Source organism: Rana temporaria, chromosome 2 (assembly GCF_905171775.1).
Source record: "Rana temporaria chromosome 2, aRanTem1.1, whole genome shotgun sequence".
Lineage (NCBI taxonomy): Eukaryota > Metazoa > Chordata > Amphibia > Anura > Ranidae > Rana > Rana temporaria.
Window position 1 is genome coordinate 370,886,658 of NC_053490.1, and position 19,122 is coordinate 370,905,779.

At 40.6% G+C, this 19,122-nt stretch overlaps 1 protein-coding gene across 1 annotated transcript in view; it reads left to right on the top strand.

Annotated features, from left to right (window-relative positions):
• TULP1 (TUB like protein 1) overlaps window positions 1-18,806 on the top strand; it is a 39,811-nt gene extending 21,005 nt beyond the window's left edge. The window contains exons 5-11 of the mRNA XM_040337768.1: window positions 1,859-1,947; window positions 7,706-7,876; window positions 8,050-8,162; window positions 10,927-11,035; window positions 15,789-15,887; window positions 16,709-16,880; window positions 18,610-18,806. Of these exons, the coding sequence (XP_040193702.1) occupies window positions 1,859-1,947; window positions 7,706-7,876; window positions 8,050-8,162; window positions 10,927-11,035; window positions 15,789-15,887; window positions 16,709-16,880; window positions 18,610-18,743 (887 nt within the window). The 3' untranslated portion in view covers window positions 18,744-18,806. The remainder of the gene's footprint in view (window positions 1-1,858; window positions 1,948-7,705; window positions 7,877-8,049; window positions 8,163-10,926; window positions 11,036-15,788; window positions 15,888-16,708; window positions 16,881-18,609) is intronic.
• Window positions 18,807-19,122: the final 316 nt, after the last annotated feature.

A 19,122-nucleotide genomic window follows, 5' to 3' on the forward strand; every position in this document is an offset into this window, starting at 1 on the left:
AAAATACGAGATTGCGAATGACCGCGCCGCAATGTATTTACGAAAGTACAAAATTACAAATCCATTCGAAGCACGATAATAGACACGAATCAACGAAAACAAAACAAAACAATGTTACGAATCAAGAGAAAAGGCAATCTCACTTAAGTACTGTAACAATTACTAAATTACGAATAGTGTACCGAATAAACGAAAATTATTATCTAACAAAATTACGAATTTCGAATCAATGAAAATAAATTAGACAGAATTACGAATCATTCAGTATCAACGAAAATAAAACTGTTACGAAAATACGAACTTGCGTCTTACGAAATTACGAATCTACGAGACGAAACGAAACAAAAAAAAAATTATTTTTTTGTTGTGCACATATCTATTCAAGATTAACCACTTGGGATCCGCCTGCCGTCAATTGACGGCTACAGCGCGGATCCCAAAAGCCAACACAACGTCAATTGACGTCCGCCCCTTTGGGCGGTCCCCGCGCGCGCAGCGGGGAAAATCTGTGTTGGCCGTGTCCCTCGGACACAGCCAATTACAGATCGCCGCGAACGGCCAATCAGAGTGGCCGTTTGCGATGCGATCTGTGCGGCCAATGAGAGATGATCTCATATGTAAACATATGAGATCATCTCTCATTGCCGTTTTACACAGAGACAGCGGTGCTGTCAGGGGAGAGAGGAGACCGATCTGTGTCTCTTGTACATAGAGACACAGATCGGTCACCCCCCCCAGTCACCCCCCTTCCCCCACAGTTAGAACACTTTCTAGGAAACATATTTAACCCCTTCCTCACCCCCTAGTGTTAACCCCTTCAATGCCAGTCACATTTATACTGTAATTAGTGCATATTTATAGCACTGATCGCAGTATAAATGTGAATGGCGCCAAAAATGTGTCCGATGTGTCCGCCATAACGTCGCAGTCCCAATAAAAATCGCAGATCGCCGCCATTTCTAGTAAAAAAATTAATAAAAAATAATAATTCTGTCCCCTATTTTGTAAGCGCTATAACTTTTGCGCAAACCAGTCGCTTATTGCGATTTTTTTTTTTTTTACCAAAAATATGTAGAAGAATATGTATCGGCCTAAACTGAGAAAAAAAATGTGTTTTTTTTTTTTTTTAAATTGGGATATTTATTATAGCAAGAAGTAAAAAATATTGTATTTTTTTCAAAATTGTCGCACTTTTTTGTTTATAGCGCAAAAAATAAAAACCGCACAGGCGATCAAATACCACCAAAAGAAAGCTCTACTTGTGGGGAAAAAGGACGTCTATTTTGTTTGGGAGCCACGTCGCACGACCGCGCAATTGTTAGTTAAAGCAGTGCCGAAAGCTGAAATTTCACCTGGGCAGGAGGGGGGTATATGTGCCCAGTAAGCAAGTGGTTAAGAACAAAGGATTTTTTTACCATAAAAATCCTTTTTCTTTCTTCTTATGATCATCTTCCACTATTGCTTGTTAACAAAACTGAGGCAAGCTGGCAGTGAAATGAATTAGACTAAGCTGTCCTTACAGCTTTGTTTTGTCATTATCCAATCTCCTGAAGGCAGCAGCATAACATAACATTAATACTTTCCCTGTGTCGTGTAATGTACCCCATAAAAGGAATTTCACAGTACGCCAAAAAAACTACATCTTTATTACATTTTCCTCACACATGATTGGGTGTTTATACAGAATTCAGGTTCATCCAATTTACTAATATACACTTTGCTAAGTGAACAGCCTCTACTGCTTTAGTAAATTAACCTCAATGTGTACATTAACTTTGCAGTGGACATGTTTATTATAATCTTCATGCAGTTTATGGATGTAGACAATATTAATACATTATTTGTAACTGTGATACAGCAGGCTCTGCAAAGTGTAACGAGGAAGAAGAAGAAGAGACAGTGAAGAACACCAATAAAAAGGGCAAGAAGGGAAAGAAAGGAAAAAAGGTACAGATTCATAAAATATATTTTTACATTGCTGAAATTTGTTTAGCAAGTGACATGCTTCAGTTTCAGAGCTAAACCCAGCAGGTCCATATTTACATGTCCTGCTGTTCTAGGAATGTAATAGTATGGGGAATCATCCAAATGATCAAACAGAGGGTAACTAACTTACATTTTTAATAAATAGGTGCTCAGAAGGATTAACAATGCAAACCGGGTCAGAACGGCAAACAGTAACCATACAGTACAGAACAATGTTTAGCAGATTTTGAAGCTATGCAAACAGAAGCTTCTCAAAGCATTAGGTTGCAGAAAATCGCATTTTCTATAAAGCTCTGCAATAACAGAGACTAGGATCGAATCACTTCTTCAGTAAACAGCAAAGTACACAAACGGCTGCTCTGTACAGGTACTGTACACCTATCCTCACACACAGTGCCCAGAACTGTGAAGTCCAGGCTAGGTCTGGTAACAAAGGCAAATAAACAAGCTGGAGGAATCTCAGGGATAGAAACACAGGTAAGTGGCTAAAGAAGTCTCAGAGCTAAGAACATTGGCAAGCAGCTGAAGACAAAGGGCTACCCCACACTTCTATTGCAGTACGCTGGTAGCAATAGGAGAAGTTCTCTACACAGCAGCTAGGTCTTCAATAGAGGCTGCATGCAATTTGGTTCCTGCTGGGATGAATTGTGGAGAACCATACACCTGACTTCAGATAACATACTCAGCAACCTCTGCAACCTCAGCAACCTCAGGTGCAATTTCTGATTGTGGGGACCCAGGAGATTGTGAGGAGAGAAGGAAAAGGAGCCCACACATGCCTCTTTCAAAGGGGCACCTCACTACAGGTGTATGTGTATGACCACCACTTTGTAAGAGTTCCAACATTTTACGCAGTTATAATTAAAAAAATAAAAATAAAACCAGAATGGGTAAAGTAGTCAACAAGCTATTGGAACGGTTTATATGCAAAACAATATTTAGACTATTACAACAAGAGTCTAAAAGTTTTATGTTAACCAAAAAAGAATCTTGTGACACATTTTAATATAGACAGACTTTTTATGGAATTGTGATTGTTTTTTTGAAATGCACTCTTATTTGATTTTATTGCTTATGGGTGTTGTGAATACCTTATCAGTGTTCAGCTGCATGCAATTTAGTGGTTTTATTTATTTATTTGCGCTGATTGTACTTTTTTTTTCTATAGATCTTAATACAGTATATCTCTAAATCTATTATTCATTTTTTTCTGATGGTGTATTTACTAACTAGTCCAAACGTCCCTGGATTAAGGGACAAAACAAAAAGCTGGATGTGAAAAAAAAAACACACACATTCACTGTGCTGTGCTTTAAATTATGTTCCTTGTGTCTTAATTACTTAGACCTATGGTAGTCTAGCTATCTTGTTACTGGCAATAACAATACAGAATTGAAAAAACACTCATCTGCACCTTACAGCATCACTCATTTGCTGACCGAAAACCAGCAAATTTTCGCATCATCTCTGCTACCTTGTTGAAAAACAAGACTATAGCAGTTCTTTTAAGCGATCCCCCGCTGACATTTTGCTGCTAGTGCTTCATGGTCTTTAGTCACTGGTCCTTAATTGCCTTATGAATTACGGGCCAAATCTTCAAAGGAGATACGCAGGCGGAACTGCTGTTCAGCCTGCGTATACCTGTGGCTATCTTTGGAAACGATCCTCAAAATGATTTTTCCAAAGATAGTCAGAAGATCCGACATCTGTAAGACACTTACACTGTCGGATCTTAGGATGCAGTACCGCATCCGCCGCTGGGGGCATTTCGAGTCGAAATGCCAGCTAGCGTATGCAAATGAGTACTTAAGCAGATCCACAAAGCTTTTAAGCTTTGTGTTTTCTGCGTAAGTTACGATTTGCACGCGTTAAATTAGGGCTGGTTTTACAATGTGTAAAGTTAGTACACCATGTAAAACCAGACCTTTTTTTCGATCGCCGCGATTTTTTTTTAAATTTGAATTTTTTTTCCCAGTGCGTATTTTTTTTTTCACCCGTCGCAACTTTATTGTCCCGTCGCAATCCACAAAGCCCGGCGTAAATCATGTTCGCGCGCTGCACGTCGGGAAAAATTACGTCACACGCATGCGCAGTACGTCCGGCGCGGGAGCGCGCCTCATCTGAATAGGAATCGCCCCCTCGAGGATACGACCGCCTTGCGACGGAGGCACTTAGGTTACACGGCGTGTAATTTCTAGGTAAGTGCTTTGTGGATCGGGCACTTAGGTAGAAATTTAACGCCTGTGTAACTTAAAGCGGTAGTTCACCCTGACCCACATGATGTTACCATCGAGACAGGCATTGTAGCGCGAGCTACAGTATGCCTGTCCCGATTTTTTTAACCCCGTACTCACCTCGTAGTCGTCCATCGTAGATTCCGGCTCCCGCGGGGAATGGGCGTGCCTATGGAGAGGGAGGATGATTGACGGCCGGCCCTGGCACGTCACTCTCCCCGAAGACAGCCGGAGTAGGTCTCGGCTCTTCACGGCGCGTGCGCACAGGCTATGCGCACGCGTCGTGAAGACCAAGCCTATTTCGGCTATTTCCGGAGAAGCGTGACGCGCCAGAGCCGGCCGTCAATCATCCTCCGTCTCCAGAGGCACGCCCATTCCCCGGTATCTTCGATGGACGACTACAAGGTGAGTATGGGGGGAAAAAATTCGGGACAGGCATACTGTAGCTCGCGCTACAGTGCCTGATTTAAAGGTAAAAGAAAAAAAATTTTTTTTTTTCCTGTCGATAGGGTGAACCCCCGCTTTAACTGCTGAAAGTTAAGTTAGGCAGCGTTTTTGAGAATTTGGCCCTACAGTCCTGATGCTGAAGAGCAATTGGTTTCCAACCAAGTACACTTGGTACTCTGCAAAAATGTTAACATTTTAAATGAAAACTTTTTAGTTTTAAACAGAGTGGAGAAAAATTAGAACTCCTGCCCTGGCTTTTACTGATATCCAAGACTTCATTAGAGAGATTTACTCTTATTTATTTTTTTCCCACTGACATGTACCAGACAAGTGGTGAGGAAATAATCTGCAACAGCTACACACCCAAAATAAAAATCTTGTAGTGGTAAAAAAGGAGAAGATAAAAATGGGACTTTACATGAAACATGTCATTATAAGTAGTGGTAATATGTATCTCTGAATTGACTATATTTTAAATAGATTTATTGTCATTAACCCATAGGGGGTAGTCCATGATTTTTTGCATAAATAAGTAGAAAATAGTACAGATATGATCATAAGAGATTTATATAATTTTTATAATAATAATAACAAATTTCATACAAACAAATCAAATGACATGATTAAGATAACAGATACAGACAAATACATAAATCAATAAAGTTGCAAATCAAAAATACAAATGTCACATGATGCAAATACAGAAAAGAAAAATAATGTCGTTGAAACAATTGATTAAAACAAACTTGACTAGGCATCCTTAGTTTAAAACCCAACGCGTTTCTTGGCTTCATGCCAGTCATCAGGGGTAAGATGCACATATTTACTAAAAAGTTGAGATAAAGTAGCTATTAATATCTATAACCTTTAAATAGAAATGAGACATCAGAGACAGCCACTTACTGAGAAACACTTACTGAATATAAGTTAAGATCAATTCCAAACCGATGGGGCCCACACACGATCGGTTTGACCGATGAAAACAGTCCATCGGTCTGTTTTCATCTGGAAAACCAATCGTGTGTACAGGGCTTAAGCATTCTTTTCGGTTTTTCTATTGGAGAGTTCCTCTGCTTGGTAAAATGTTGCCAGCAGCATGAGAGGAAGTAAGAAAGAATCTAATGGTGCATTGGATAGAAGTATAAAAAAAAAACATGGATTCCAACCCCTCCCTACTCCAAAACTAAGATTTTTTTTTTAAGCTTGACTTATATTTTAATATAAAATGTTATGTGAAATAATAACATATTATCCATTTATAGTCCAAGACCAATACCCAAGCCCCTAATAATCTGAATCTGAGTACTTGAATACAGGGGACCAAAGCTGATTTTGGTTTTTGATTGATCAGATTTCTTGTAAAATCAGGAAAAAAACGGGAGAGCCAGGTCAGGTTAGAGAAAAATATCTACAGTTTTCATCATATTTTTTGATCAGATAAGAAGATGAATAAAAAAATATCAGAAGGTATCCAAAGGATAAAAACTGATCCTAGCGCTCAATGGACGTGGTGGAATATGTGTAATAATCAATAGTTTTGCAGACAAGCAGCTGTTATAATAGGGTAAGAAATGAAAAGCAATGTGTCTCTGAATAGAAGCACTAACAGCGCTAAGGTGACTAATTAAATCTGTAATTAACCTTCTGCTAAATTAGTCTCACTGAGTGAGGATGAATGCAATGTGTATGACCACAAAATGAAATAGGTTTAAAATATAAAATCATGTAAACCAAAAGGAATAAAATGCATAAAGTCCATTCACAGAAAAAACTGTATAAAGTCTCTTAAACCGATGTATTTCATAAAATCCTTGAAACTTCCAATTGTAAAATAATCTTCATACCGGGTCTCCCTTAGGAGTTCTACTCACCAGATGCCTATGGTGTGTTCAGCATTAAGAACTCCTTGCTCATACTGGGATTCCTTTCAATGGATTGCCTTAAAAGTCTCCTCAATCTTCCAAAAATATCTCCTTCCTCCTGTTGTCACCGTATCTCAGTAGGTTTGGTATAGGTCATAAATGAGGGAGTGTTTCATGTAAGGCAAGTGAAAAGACATATAGTGTAATACTGTTTTTTATTGAGAACCATGCCCCATAAAAATATATATATGCTTACAAATGTTGAAGATAAAATACAGCACATCAAACGTAGTGAACTGCAGCTCTCGTCCGCTCTAGGTGCACAGTCAGCTCAGCTCCAGCTGACAGGCTCCCAGTTCAGTGTGAACGCTGTGTGTAGTGGAAGAAGCACGTCGTGTAGCCACGCCCTAATTAGGGCGTGGCTACACGACGTGCTTCTTCCACTACACACAGCGTTCACACTGAACTGGGAGCCTGTCAGCTGGAGCTGAGCTGACTGTGCACCTAGAGCGGACGAGAGCTGCAGTTCACTACGTTTGATGTGCTGTATTTTATCTTCAACATTTGTAAGCATATATATATTTTTATGGGGCATGGTTCTCAATAAAAAACAGTATTACACTATATGTCTTTTCACTTGCCTTACATGAAACACTCCCTCATTTATGACCTATACCAAACCTACTGAGATACGGTGACAACAGGAGGAAGGAGATATTTTTGGAAGATTGAGGAGACTTTTAAGGCAATCCATTGAAAGGAATCCCAGTATGAGCAAGGAGTTCTTAATGCTGAACACACCATAGGCATCTGGTGAGTAGAACTCCTAAGGGAGACCCGGTATGAAGATTATTTTACAATTGGAAGTTTCAAGGATTTTATGAAATACATCGGTTTAAGAGACTTTATACAGTTTTTTCTGTGAATGGACTTTATGCATTTTATTCCTTTTGGTTTACATGATTTTATATTTTAAACCTATTTCATTTTGTGGTCATACACATTGCATTCATCCTCACTCAGTGAGACTAATTTAGCAGAAGGTTAATTACAGATTTAATTAGTCACCTTAGCGCTGTTAGTGCTTCTATTCAGAGACACATTGCTTTTCAGATAAGAAGATGAAAACACATTTTTAGTTGTTTTGTACCCTTTAATTGCTTGCTGTCTTTTCAGAAGGAGGAACGTCCCCCCTCTCCAGTCATTGAGGTAGATAATCTGGAAGAATTTGTACTGCGACCAGCACCTCAGGGGGTCACAATCAAATGCAAAGTAACACGAGATAAGAAAGGAATGGACAGGGGATGGTACCCAACATACTATCTTCACCTTGATAATGAGAAGAAGGTATGAGATAATTTAAGGCTTCTCCTTAAAAAAAATTTTTTTTCGATATATGAGGACTAAAAAGAACATTATCAATGGAAAGTACAAACTTTTGGTATAGTTCATTACATCATTACATACATACACATTTTTGTTTATGTCTTCTACTTGCTTAGCTACTTATGGTATTTCAGGTTTTCTTATTAGCTGGAAGAAAGCGGAAGAAGAGTAAGACCTCCAACTACTTAATTTCTATTGATGCCACAGATCTATCACGAGGAGGAGAGAATTTCATTGGGAAGCTAAGGTATTCAACATGAATTTCTATCCAAACATTTTTGGCCAGCCGGACATAAGTTCAGTTCAGCTGTTGGCCCGGGTGGAAACTACAGGTCAGCTGACCTGTGACCATGAAGAGGGAGGAGGTGGAGGAGACGTTGGACCAGAGAGAAAGTAAGTGCGGCTACCCATGTGCATTGATCGGAGGAGCAGCGGGGCATAGAAGAATCAATTGCTCTTATTTTCCTCCTGTGGCCTCATAAAGCGCGCTTCGTCTCCTCTCCCTCCCGCAGGCATTTAGACCCCTTTCACACTAAGGGCATATTGCAGGCGCTATAGCGTTAAAAATAGCACCTGCAATCCGCCCTAAAAGTGCAGCTCAATTGTCTCCAGTGTGAAAACCCGAGTGCTTTCACACTGAAGCATTGCGCTAGCAGGACGGTAAAAAAAGTCCTGCTATCCGCATCTTTGTAACGATGAAGGAGCGGTGTGTGTATACCGCTCCTCCACTGCTGCTGCTCATTGAAATCAATGGGACAGCGTGGCTATACCGCTGATGCTATGGGTGGCTCAGTGTGAAAGGGCGTTGACGCTATGGCCGGCTCAGTGTGAAAGGGGTCTTAGAGGCTGCAGGAGGAAATGGAGATATTGATTCTTCTACATATTGCCACTCCTCACATCCAGCTTCTCTTTGCCCCCCGTGCTCTCCAGCCCCCCCCCCCCCTGCTCTCAGGCTCCCGAAAGTATTCACTGGCCCCCTGTGCTGTTCAGCCCCCCAGCAGTGCTCCTCAGCCCCCCAGTGCTCTCCAGTCCCCTGTGCTCTCTAGCCCCCCAGTGCTCTCAGGCTCCCCCCAGTACTCTCTGGCCCCCCTGTGCTCTCCAGCCCCCCCCCCTCCAGTGCTCTATACCTCCTTGTGCATTTCATCCCCCCCATGATTTGGAACCCCCTGGCCTCTGTCAGGATGGAGAGAGGGGAAGAGGCCGGTAAATATGTCATGAGCTGTTAAGTCTAAAATCCCCGGGCATATTTTTTGTCCCAGTCCAGGCCTGGCCTGCATTAACACTTGAGCAGAGTGTAAGCAGAGCATATTCTTGGTGATTTTTTTTTTAAATGTTTTTTTTTCTTACCGATCAACAGGTGTGTTACAGGCATTTTTCTATTATATGTGTATTAAGCTTTGAGGCCCTGTACACACGATCAGTCAAAACGGATGAAAACGGACTGAAGGACCGTTCTCATCGGTTAACCGATGAAGCTGACTGATGGTCTGATGTGCCTACACACCATCAGTTAGGAAAAACGTTCGAGTCCAACGCGGTGACGTAAAACACAACGACGTGCTGAAAAAATCGAAGTTCAATGCTTCCAAGCATGCGTCGACTTGATTCTGAGCATGCACAGGTTTTTAACCGATGCTTTTGCTTACTAACCATCGGTTTTGACCTATCGGTTATCAATCCATCAGTTCAATTTTAAAGCATGTTCTATTTTTTTTGACCGAAGGATAACTGACTGATGGCGCCTACACACCATCGGTTTGGACCGATGAAACGGACCGTTTTCATCAGTTTGGGACTGATCGTGTGTACAGGGCCTAAGAGTTTGATTCCTGGACTGGACAAGGGGAGGAAAGCAGTTATATAGGAAGAGAGGAGGCATTAAAAACATGCACAAAATGTAAATTTATCACATGTTTGCAGGCAATTCTATTGTAATCTATGGGACCAAAAATGCCTGAATGCACTAAAAAAAATAAAAGCCTCATGTGCTTTTTTGAGCCTAGGATATAAAGCCAAGGGTGACTGAAAGTACAAGTGTGAACAGGGACAATTAGAAAAAATGGTATTCTGCATACTATGTGTGGTCATGCATAGCAGAAAGTGGTCAAGTGGGGGCAACTCATTGGCCTTCACCACTGAAGAGAAATCTGCTCCATATAAGCACATTATCCATCCATCCACGGCATAGCCAGGGTTTAGGTGAAGGTGCTAGCACAGTACTTCTGCAGGTTATGAGTAAGCGCTAGTCACAGTGCGAAACGCGTCAACTTTTACTGTACCCCGTCCTGTCTGTGATGTTTTTTGCATGAAGGGTCAATAAAGGTGAAGTGTTGCAGCGAATTCCGGATTTCTTTTAATTGTGTATCATTGGCGGTCTTTTAACGTGTAGCACTCTAAACTGGCTGTTGCCTCACATGCAGTACAACAAACAGTTAAATATCTTAGTAGCAATTAGATTTAATAGTCAGTGTAGTAGGGCTACACTAAAATGACACTGCAGGCTTGGAGCAGCGCTGATCTGTTATGGTGTTTGAGAGCTTCTAGTTTGGAGACATTGATGCACCGGTTTAGATTCACTGATGACAATGGGTGCTTAGAACTGTAATGCACCACTTCATTTGAAGGAGATTGTTAATTATGAGATGTTTCTTAACATTTATTTTTAATAAAATGCATGTGATCGGTCAGAAAAGCTGCACAATCTGACAAGCATACTTTAGAAGGTATAGCTATTTTCATTTCACAAAATCTGGTATTTTTTATAAAAAGACAACTAAAATATACAATCAAAATTTTTTTTTTTTTTATTAAGATTTAATGCATGACATAAAACATGTCAACAGAACACCGGCCCACATGGTGGCTACACATGGTCCAAAAATGTACAATGTACTAGCGAACTAACATAGTCCAACTGCCTATACAAAAACAAACCAAACCTTTGTGTGTTAAGCAATTGTGTGTTAAAAAAGACTTTTGTCTCCTTTTTGTGCATGACCATCTTTTCCCAGATCTAACCTGATGGGTACAAAATTTACAGTGTTTGACAATGGTGCAAACCCAGAACGAGCCAATTCTGACTGGTCCAATGTTCGGCAGGAGCTTGCAGCAGTTGTTTATGTAAGTATTTTTATTGACTAATACCTCATAAGAGCAAAGTTAAATAAAATACTAGCAGAAATAAAACCAAAAGACAACCTGGGAGCACAACCTATGGTCAATCTAAATCAGGGGTCTCCAAACTGCGGCCCGGGGGCCAGATGTGGCCCTTTGCTAGCCTTTATCTGGCCCTTGGGGGAACTATTCTTCCCACTGATATGAGGCAATATTTCTCCCACTGACACCAACAATGGGGCACTATATCTTCCACAGATACAATGATGGGATAATGCTCCACTTCCTATTGACCACCAACCCTGGGGCCATATTCATTTTCACTGATGCTGGGCCATTGACATCTACTGCCTCTGCTGGCCACAATCCGGCCCTCCTAAAGTCTGAAACACAATAAACTGGCCCTTTGTTTGAAAAGTTTGGAGACCCCTGCCCTAGACACAACGAGCAGGAATCTAAGGGGAAAATAGATAAAAAAAAAAGGAATTGGGTGAACTCCCGCTTTAAGTCGAAAAAAGCTGTCAGAGAAGACAGAAGTGCAGATAACAGCTAGGCAGCAGAGAGCAATCTCACTCAGTGCTTTGGATAGAGACAAGTACACAGTATAGAAGGATGTACTTTATTCATATTTCATGTCTGAGGTTTACAACCACTTTAATTGGTTAGAGATCTTGTCTGGAGGAAGAGTGCCTTCTGCTATAGATAGTAACGTTGTATAGGTGGCACCCTCTTAATTAGGTGCTACTAGGTAAATTTTGTTTATTTTTGGGCTTCACTGTAATCAGTGGAGCTGGGTTTGATTGTTACAGGCTGTACTGGGTTCTGCATCTGCAGGCTCGCCTACTTTCCCCAGTGTTCCAGAAGGTTCTGGAACATAGGGGGCTGGAAGGGGCCGATCCTGGGCTGATTATTCAATAAACCGCCTCAGCCAATCCCAAATCTGTTCAGCTCTAAGCAGGGGGCTGAGGGGGGTATAAACGGTCTTGGGCCTAGAACAGCAGGGTCCTTCGCCAGTGGAGAAATGACCCAGCCTGAAGGGGCTGTCTGCCTTTCAGGGTAATCCAGAGGAGTCTGCAGGAAGTTCTGTATGGTCCCAGGTCAGGTAAAGCTGGGGAACCAACTACAAGTGCTGCAGGAACAGTTGGAGCAAAGTCTGTGAAGGATTTGGCTGGGAATGTCACGGTACAGTGTCTGACTGACACTGAAAGTAGACATCCATGTATACAGAGACAAATTAAGGAGAGGCCTCACATAAATCCTGGAAAGAGACTGTTGCTGTACAGACTGCTCTAGATTTGCTGGCCAGGGTTGTGTCTAGTGTGGGATCCCTCTCTGCTGAGTTTATTCATATTGTTCCATCCTGAAAGTCTTTTCCATTAACCATTGCAAGATAGTGCACTTAATCAAGTTTGTTTTAGTTCTGGGTATCCCAATTGCTTACCCTAATCCCTGTCCAAGTTCTACAACAATCAAAACTACAAAAAGTCACCATCTGCTTAGTTACTGTGTATAGAAACTGAGAAAATACTGTGTGCCTGGCTGCCGTGCGCCAAATAGGGAATAGATCCTGGGGCAAACAGTGGGATCAGTTTGGGGTCTGTACTACAAAAAAAAATACGTAACTAGTTTATTGCTGTTGTGACTATTTATTCCCATCTGGTGATATGTGGCAATGGGCATGCAGTGGTGTTTATTCCATAGCATATGTGATCAACATACACTATCTTGTCAGAAGTATTGGGATAAAAGAAAAAAACACTGCGCTAAACCAAAATAAACCCGTGAAAATGCTGCTGGTACCGAAAACACAGATACATATATTAAGAAAAATAGAAAAAAAGGAAGTACAGCGCAAATCCTAATAAATGAAAATTCTGATGTGACACAAAATTATGTAAAAAAAATTTTGAAAAAGAAAAATTATTTTTAACGTGACACAAAATAATAATAATAATAAAGGTCAACTGCTAAACATCATTGAAGATGAACAATTGACTATAAAGGCATAATTACAAGTGAAAAATCACAAGTGATACAGGCCTGCATTCCGACGTTATCACGCTAACCTGAACTGACCCAGGAAGGGGAAGCAGTAGAGGACGCCGAGATCCCGTCTTTGTAACTGCACTTAGTGCATCTTATTGGGCCTGAATATGTTCATTTTCCTGTAAGTGCATTATTTTATTTTGATCATTAAACTGTTTTGCAAAGTTGCACTATGGGCCCTCTTTTTTTCTTTTTTATCTGAGCCATCCATCCACCCTGATCGATAGGATTTGGTTTGAAGGAGTTCCAGTGTGCTATCTATAGTCATTTGGGTGACTCTAAACATACCCGGGTTCAGTCCGACCACCGTTGTGGTCATTGCATCTAGTAAGGGGATTGATTTGTCACTCGGGTGTGCCTTTGGTGAAGGTGGTGCCAACCCTTTATTATCTTTTATCTGAAGACTTTCTCTGCGGAATTCATTTTTTTCAAAGAAGCTGTCTTTAAGATACCTAGGAGCATATGGACTAAAACACCTCTGTTGGAACTTTTTTTTCTTGCACCATTATTTATTTTCACCAATATATGAATATTTTCTATGTTGTATTATTCACTTGTGATTTTTCACTTGTAATTATGCCTTTATAGTCAATTGTTCATCTTCAATGATGTTAAGCAGTTGACCTTTATTATTATTATTATTATTTTGTGTCACGTTAAAAATAATTTTTCTTTTTCAAAAAAAATTTCACATAATTTTGTGTCACATCAGAATTTTCATTTATTAGGATTTGCGCTGTACTTCCTTTTTTTCTAGAAGTATTGGGATGCCTGCCTTTACACACACAAGAACTTTAATGACATCCCAGTCTTAGTTCATAGGGTTTAATATTGAGTTAGCCCACCCTTTGCACCTATAACAGCTTCAACTTTTCTGGGAAGGCTGTCCACAAGGTATAGGAGTGTGTCTATGGGAATATTTGACCATTCTTCAAGAAGTGCATTTGTGAGGTCAGGCTCTGATGTTGGACGAGAAGACTTGGATCGCACTCCCTGCTCTATTTCATCTCAAATGTGTTCTATCGGATTGAGGTTAGGACTCTTTGCAGACCAGTCAAGTTCCCCCACCGCAAACTCGCTCATCCATGTCTTTATAGACCTTGCTTTGTGCACTGGTCCAAATAATTTGGTGGAGGGGGATTATGGTGTGGGTTTATTTTTCAGGGGTTGGGCTTGGCCCCTTAGTTCCAGTGAAAGGAACTCTTAAGGCGTCAGCATATCAAGACATTTTGGACAATTTCATGCTCCCAACTTTGTGGGAACAGTTTGGGGATGGCTCCTTCCCGTTCCAACATGACTGCACACCACAAAGCAAGCAAGGGTGGGGCAACTCAATATTGAACCCTACAGTCCATGTGCATGTAAAGGCAGGTGTCCCAGTATTTTTGACAATATAGTGTATTCACTCTTAAAAAAAGCGTTAATCAGAATGGCTAAACAGTGAACAAAATTATATTTTTAGGGTGGCCCAGTCTTAACTTCAAAGAATATGTCGTAAGACTATAAAAAAAAACTGTTATTTCGTAAAACCTACAATTGGTGAGCTAACTATTCAGTTGTCTAAGTCAGGCAGAAAACTAAGGCTGATGTGCTTATCTGTCATTGGCTGCTTGCCTCGGGCTTTGGGTTGCCATCCAAGAGTAGGAATGTTCTCTCTGGCCCAGATTCTCAAAGGGCTTACGACGGCGCAACGCCATGTACGCCGTCGTATGTCCTAATCTGGGCCGTCGTATCTATGTGACTGATTCTTAGAATCAGTTACGCATAGATAACCATTAGATCCGACAGGCGTGAGGCTCTTACGCTGTCGGATCTTAAATGCAATTTTTTGCATTTGTCGCCTCCGTCGTTTTCCCCGTCGAGTATGCAAATTAGCTAGATACGCGAATTCCCGAACGTACGCGCGGCCGATGCAGTGAATTTACGACGTTTACGTTAGGTTTTTCTGGCGTAAAGTTGCCCCATGCTATATGAGGGGCAACCAATGTTAAGTATGGCCGTCGTTCCCGCGTCAAAATTTATAAATTTACGTCGTTTTGCGTAAGTCGTCCGTGAATGGGGCTGGACGCCATTTACGTTCACGTCGAAACCAATGACGTCCTTGCAAAGTCATTTGGAGCAATGCACCCTGGGATATTTTTCGGACGGCGCATGCGCAGTACGTTCGGCGCGGGAACGCGCTTAATTTAAATACTACACGCCCCCTACCCGCCTAATTTTACACTTTACATGCAATTGCTTTGTGAATAAAGCACTTGCCTGTAAAACTTGCGGCGGCGTAACGTAAATGAGATACGTTACGCCCGCCGACATTTACGCTGATCTACGAGAATCTGCCCCTCTATCTTTTTCAGAAGTGACTAGGCAGCCTCCCAACAAAAACGAACCGCAGGTTCACTGTAAAAGACCAGTGTTTTTGTTAAATTTGAGAATTATTTTCTCCACCGTGCCTGGAGCTGCACAGCTCAGTGAGGGACTGTTTTAAAGCTCAATGTACAAAAATATAAGGACTGCAATATCCAGCCTGTCTACAGGTTAGCTTTGACAGGTAAATAACTAATAATAGTACTAAAACAAATTTGTTGAAAACATTTCTTCAGGTTTGGCTGAAGTGCATTTAGAGTAATCAATTCCTTTTTTTGGTATCATCACAAAGTTATTTAGTCATGGTCATTTCATGTACATGGAATAATACTGTGCTTTTTATATACAGGAAACAAATGTTTTGGGTTTTAAAGGTCCTAGAAAAATGACAGTATTAATACCAGGAATGGATGAAGAATGTGAAAGGGTGCCCATTCGACCACGCAATGTGAGTTAAATAAATGTTTCATGGTGTGTTAATATGGAAATTATTTTTTACTTTGTATTTTATAAGGTAAAAGAACAGCATGCATTTAGCAGTTTAAAGAATATGGATGAAATGAAAAAAACTTTAAGCAGCGGTAATTTCATCAACGAAAATTAACACTATTTTAGTCAACTAATTCAGATGACTAAAATACGACTAAAACTAAAATGGCATTTTAATCAAAAGACTATTACTAAAACTAGTTACATGGTTAGCCAGGTTGAAAAAGACACAAGTCCATTTAGTTCAACCAATAAAAGGGAAAAATAAAAAAAATTCATACAATCCCATATACACAATTCTATACCCACAGTTGATCCCAAGAAAGGCTGGAAATTGTATGTCAAAATTAACACTGGTTATATTTCACAACAGCTAAATCTGTGTCTGTAGTGCATGTTCAAACCTTAATACAATAAATAACATGTTATTAGATTTTTACTCCAGGAGTATATAATCAGTTTGGAAATTCTAGAGAAATGCTTAAATAATGCATTACAATTTAACTAAACCCATTCTATTTTAGTCGACTAAAATGTACTGGAGATTTTGGTCAACCAAAATGTATTGGAGATTTTAGTCGATTAAAATATGACTAAAACTAAAAAATTCAGATGTTTAAAACTAAGATGCCATTTTAGTCAAAAGACTATGACTAAAACTAAATCGTAATTTGATATAAAAATTAACACTGACTTTAAGAAATACTGCCCATACTACTGTTTGGCCAAATGTGTAAAGTTAGTTAGCATTTTACTTTAACTGAATTTCCTTCTTTAAAGGACAATGATGGGCTACTGCAGCGATGGCAGAGCAAGAACATGGAGAATGTAATTGAACTCCACAACAAGAGCCCTGTATGGAACGAGGAAACACAATCCTATGTGCTCAACTTTCATGGACGTGTCACCCACCCTTCTATCAAGAACTTTCAGATTGTCCATTCTGATGATCGTAAGAAAATTCACTGCTCTCTGACAGACTCTAAATGCAGTATAGTTTGTAAATGTATTATCTCAATGATTAATATTTAGCATATTTAGCATGCTGGCACAGTTTTTTCCAAAACTAATACAGAAAATGTATAACCTAGGAGAGTTTCTAATTGTTGCCCACGCTATACATAACAAAAATATAGATGGACATCCATTCTAATTAGTCTGGGTGGTCAGAAAAGGGGGGAACAGAAAGTTTGTAGCCCCCCTCTCCCCTTCCTTTTTGTGCCAGACCAAGCCACATGCCTTTCTACAGTGGGGTAAAGTACCTTGCAAAGGGGGTGGCAAAGCCTCCCTCCCATGCAAAGCACTCTTGTCCTATTGTTAAAAGGGCCTCTTCCCCACCTCTGATACCACAAGAGGCAACTTTGGGCCCAAATTTACTAGACACAAAGAGCATGCTTCAGGGTTTGGGTGGCCATCCAAGAGTAGGAATGTTATCTTTTTTAGCAGTGACTAGGCATCCTCCCAACATAAACTAACCACAGGTTCACTGCAAAAGACCAGAGTGTTTTGTTAAATTTGAGAATTATTTGCTCCACAGTGCCTGAAGCTACACAGCTCAGTGAGGGACTGCTTTAAAGCTCATTTACCGCTTGTACAAAAATATAAGGAAGTGTAAACTTGTCCAAGAGCAAGACATTTTAAATAACAATTTTAGGCCCAAATTTACAGGAGACACAGAGCACTGGTAAGGGTTTTACTACAAGTTGACCACAGGTGTAAAATTGGCAAGCAGCAGAACAAATTTCAAGGCCAAGGCTAGGCTAGTCAAGGAGCACAGGCTGAGGTTTACTACAAGTATTAAAGTGGTTACAAAGATATTTTTTTTCTAAAGTAATGTACATTGTCCCCCGCCGGTGGTTTCTGCTTTTCTTCTTGTGCGAATGCCCCATAGCAAGCTGACACACACAACACAGTTCGGCCCGCTCACTCCTCACATGATTTGATTGATGCAGCGATGCAGGTACTGGAAAATAGTTTACTTTAATGCAGGGAATGCATTAAGGCAAAACATGTCTTGACTTTAAAACCACTTTAAAGCGGAGGTTTACTCGAAAACATTTTTTTAAAAGCCAGCAGCTACAAATACTGCAGCTGCTGCGTTTTAAAAATTGAACACTTACCTGTCCAGCTCGCACCCCGATGTCGGCAGACGAGGCCGAGCATTCGCTCGGTCTTCGGATGCTGCCGCCACCATCCTCGGTGAGGGAATCAGGAAGTGAAGCCTTGTGGCTTCACTGCCCAGTTCCATGCTGCGCATGCATGAGCAGCGCGCCGTCACTGGTCCCCACTCTCTCCTTGGACCAGTGTGTTTTCCAGGAGACAGCGAGAGGGGGGGCTATAAGTGGCTTGACTCCCACGTGAGTCTATACCCAGAAGTGGGTGCAAATACCTGTACCTATACTTAGACAGGTATCTGCACCCCCCTCCCCCCCTGAAAGGTGTCAAATGTGACACTGGAGGGGGGGAGGGTTTCCGAAAAGCGGAAGTTCCATTTTTGGGTGGAACTCCACTTTAAGATACTGCATACCATACTATACCATATCAAGAGATTATCAGAAAAGCTGTGACCATGAATCATGATCTGCAGCTACACCAAGACTTAAAATAAACGCTAAAAATAATAGTCAATTATAATTTTTTACCTAAAATGTTTTTATCCTGTTTATCTTTGCTTTTTACAGTTGATTATATCATCATGCAGTTTGGTCGTGTAGCTGACGATGCCTTCACAATGGACTATAAGTACCCCATGTGTGCAGTTCAAGCTTTTGCTATTGCACTATCCAGTTTTGATGGAAAGTTAGCATGTGAATAATGAGTAAAAAACCCTATACCTGCATATGTGGTACTAGAAAATATGATTTATAATAAAAAAGCAAAAAAAGAGTCATGCTAACTGTGTTTTTATGTTGTCATTTTACTTTCCTCATCTATAAACAGACTTCAACTAAGATAAGACTGCATGACAGTCTATTCTATATGTGTGGATAATTAGTGCAGCGCTGCACTAATTATCCACACATTTGTTTACTTTGTTTGAGTGTCAGCGGCTCTTTTTCTTATATTTGGGTTTTAGCGCAGTTTTTTCCACATTCCACAAGTCTATTCTATATGACAATCTGAGGCTGGGTTCACACTAGTGCATATTGGATGTGGTTTCCCAGCATCCAATTCGCATGACAGGATATTGTGAC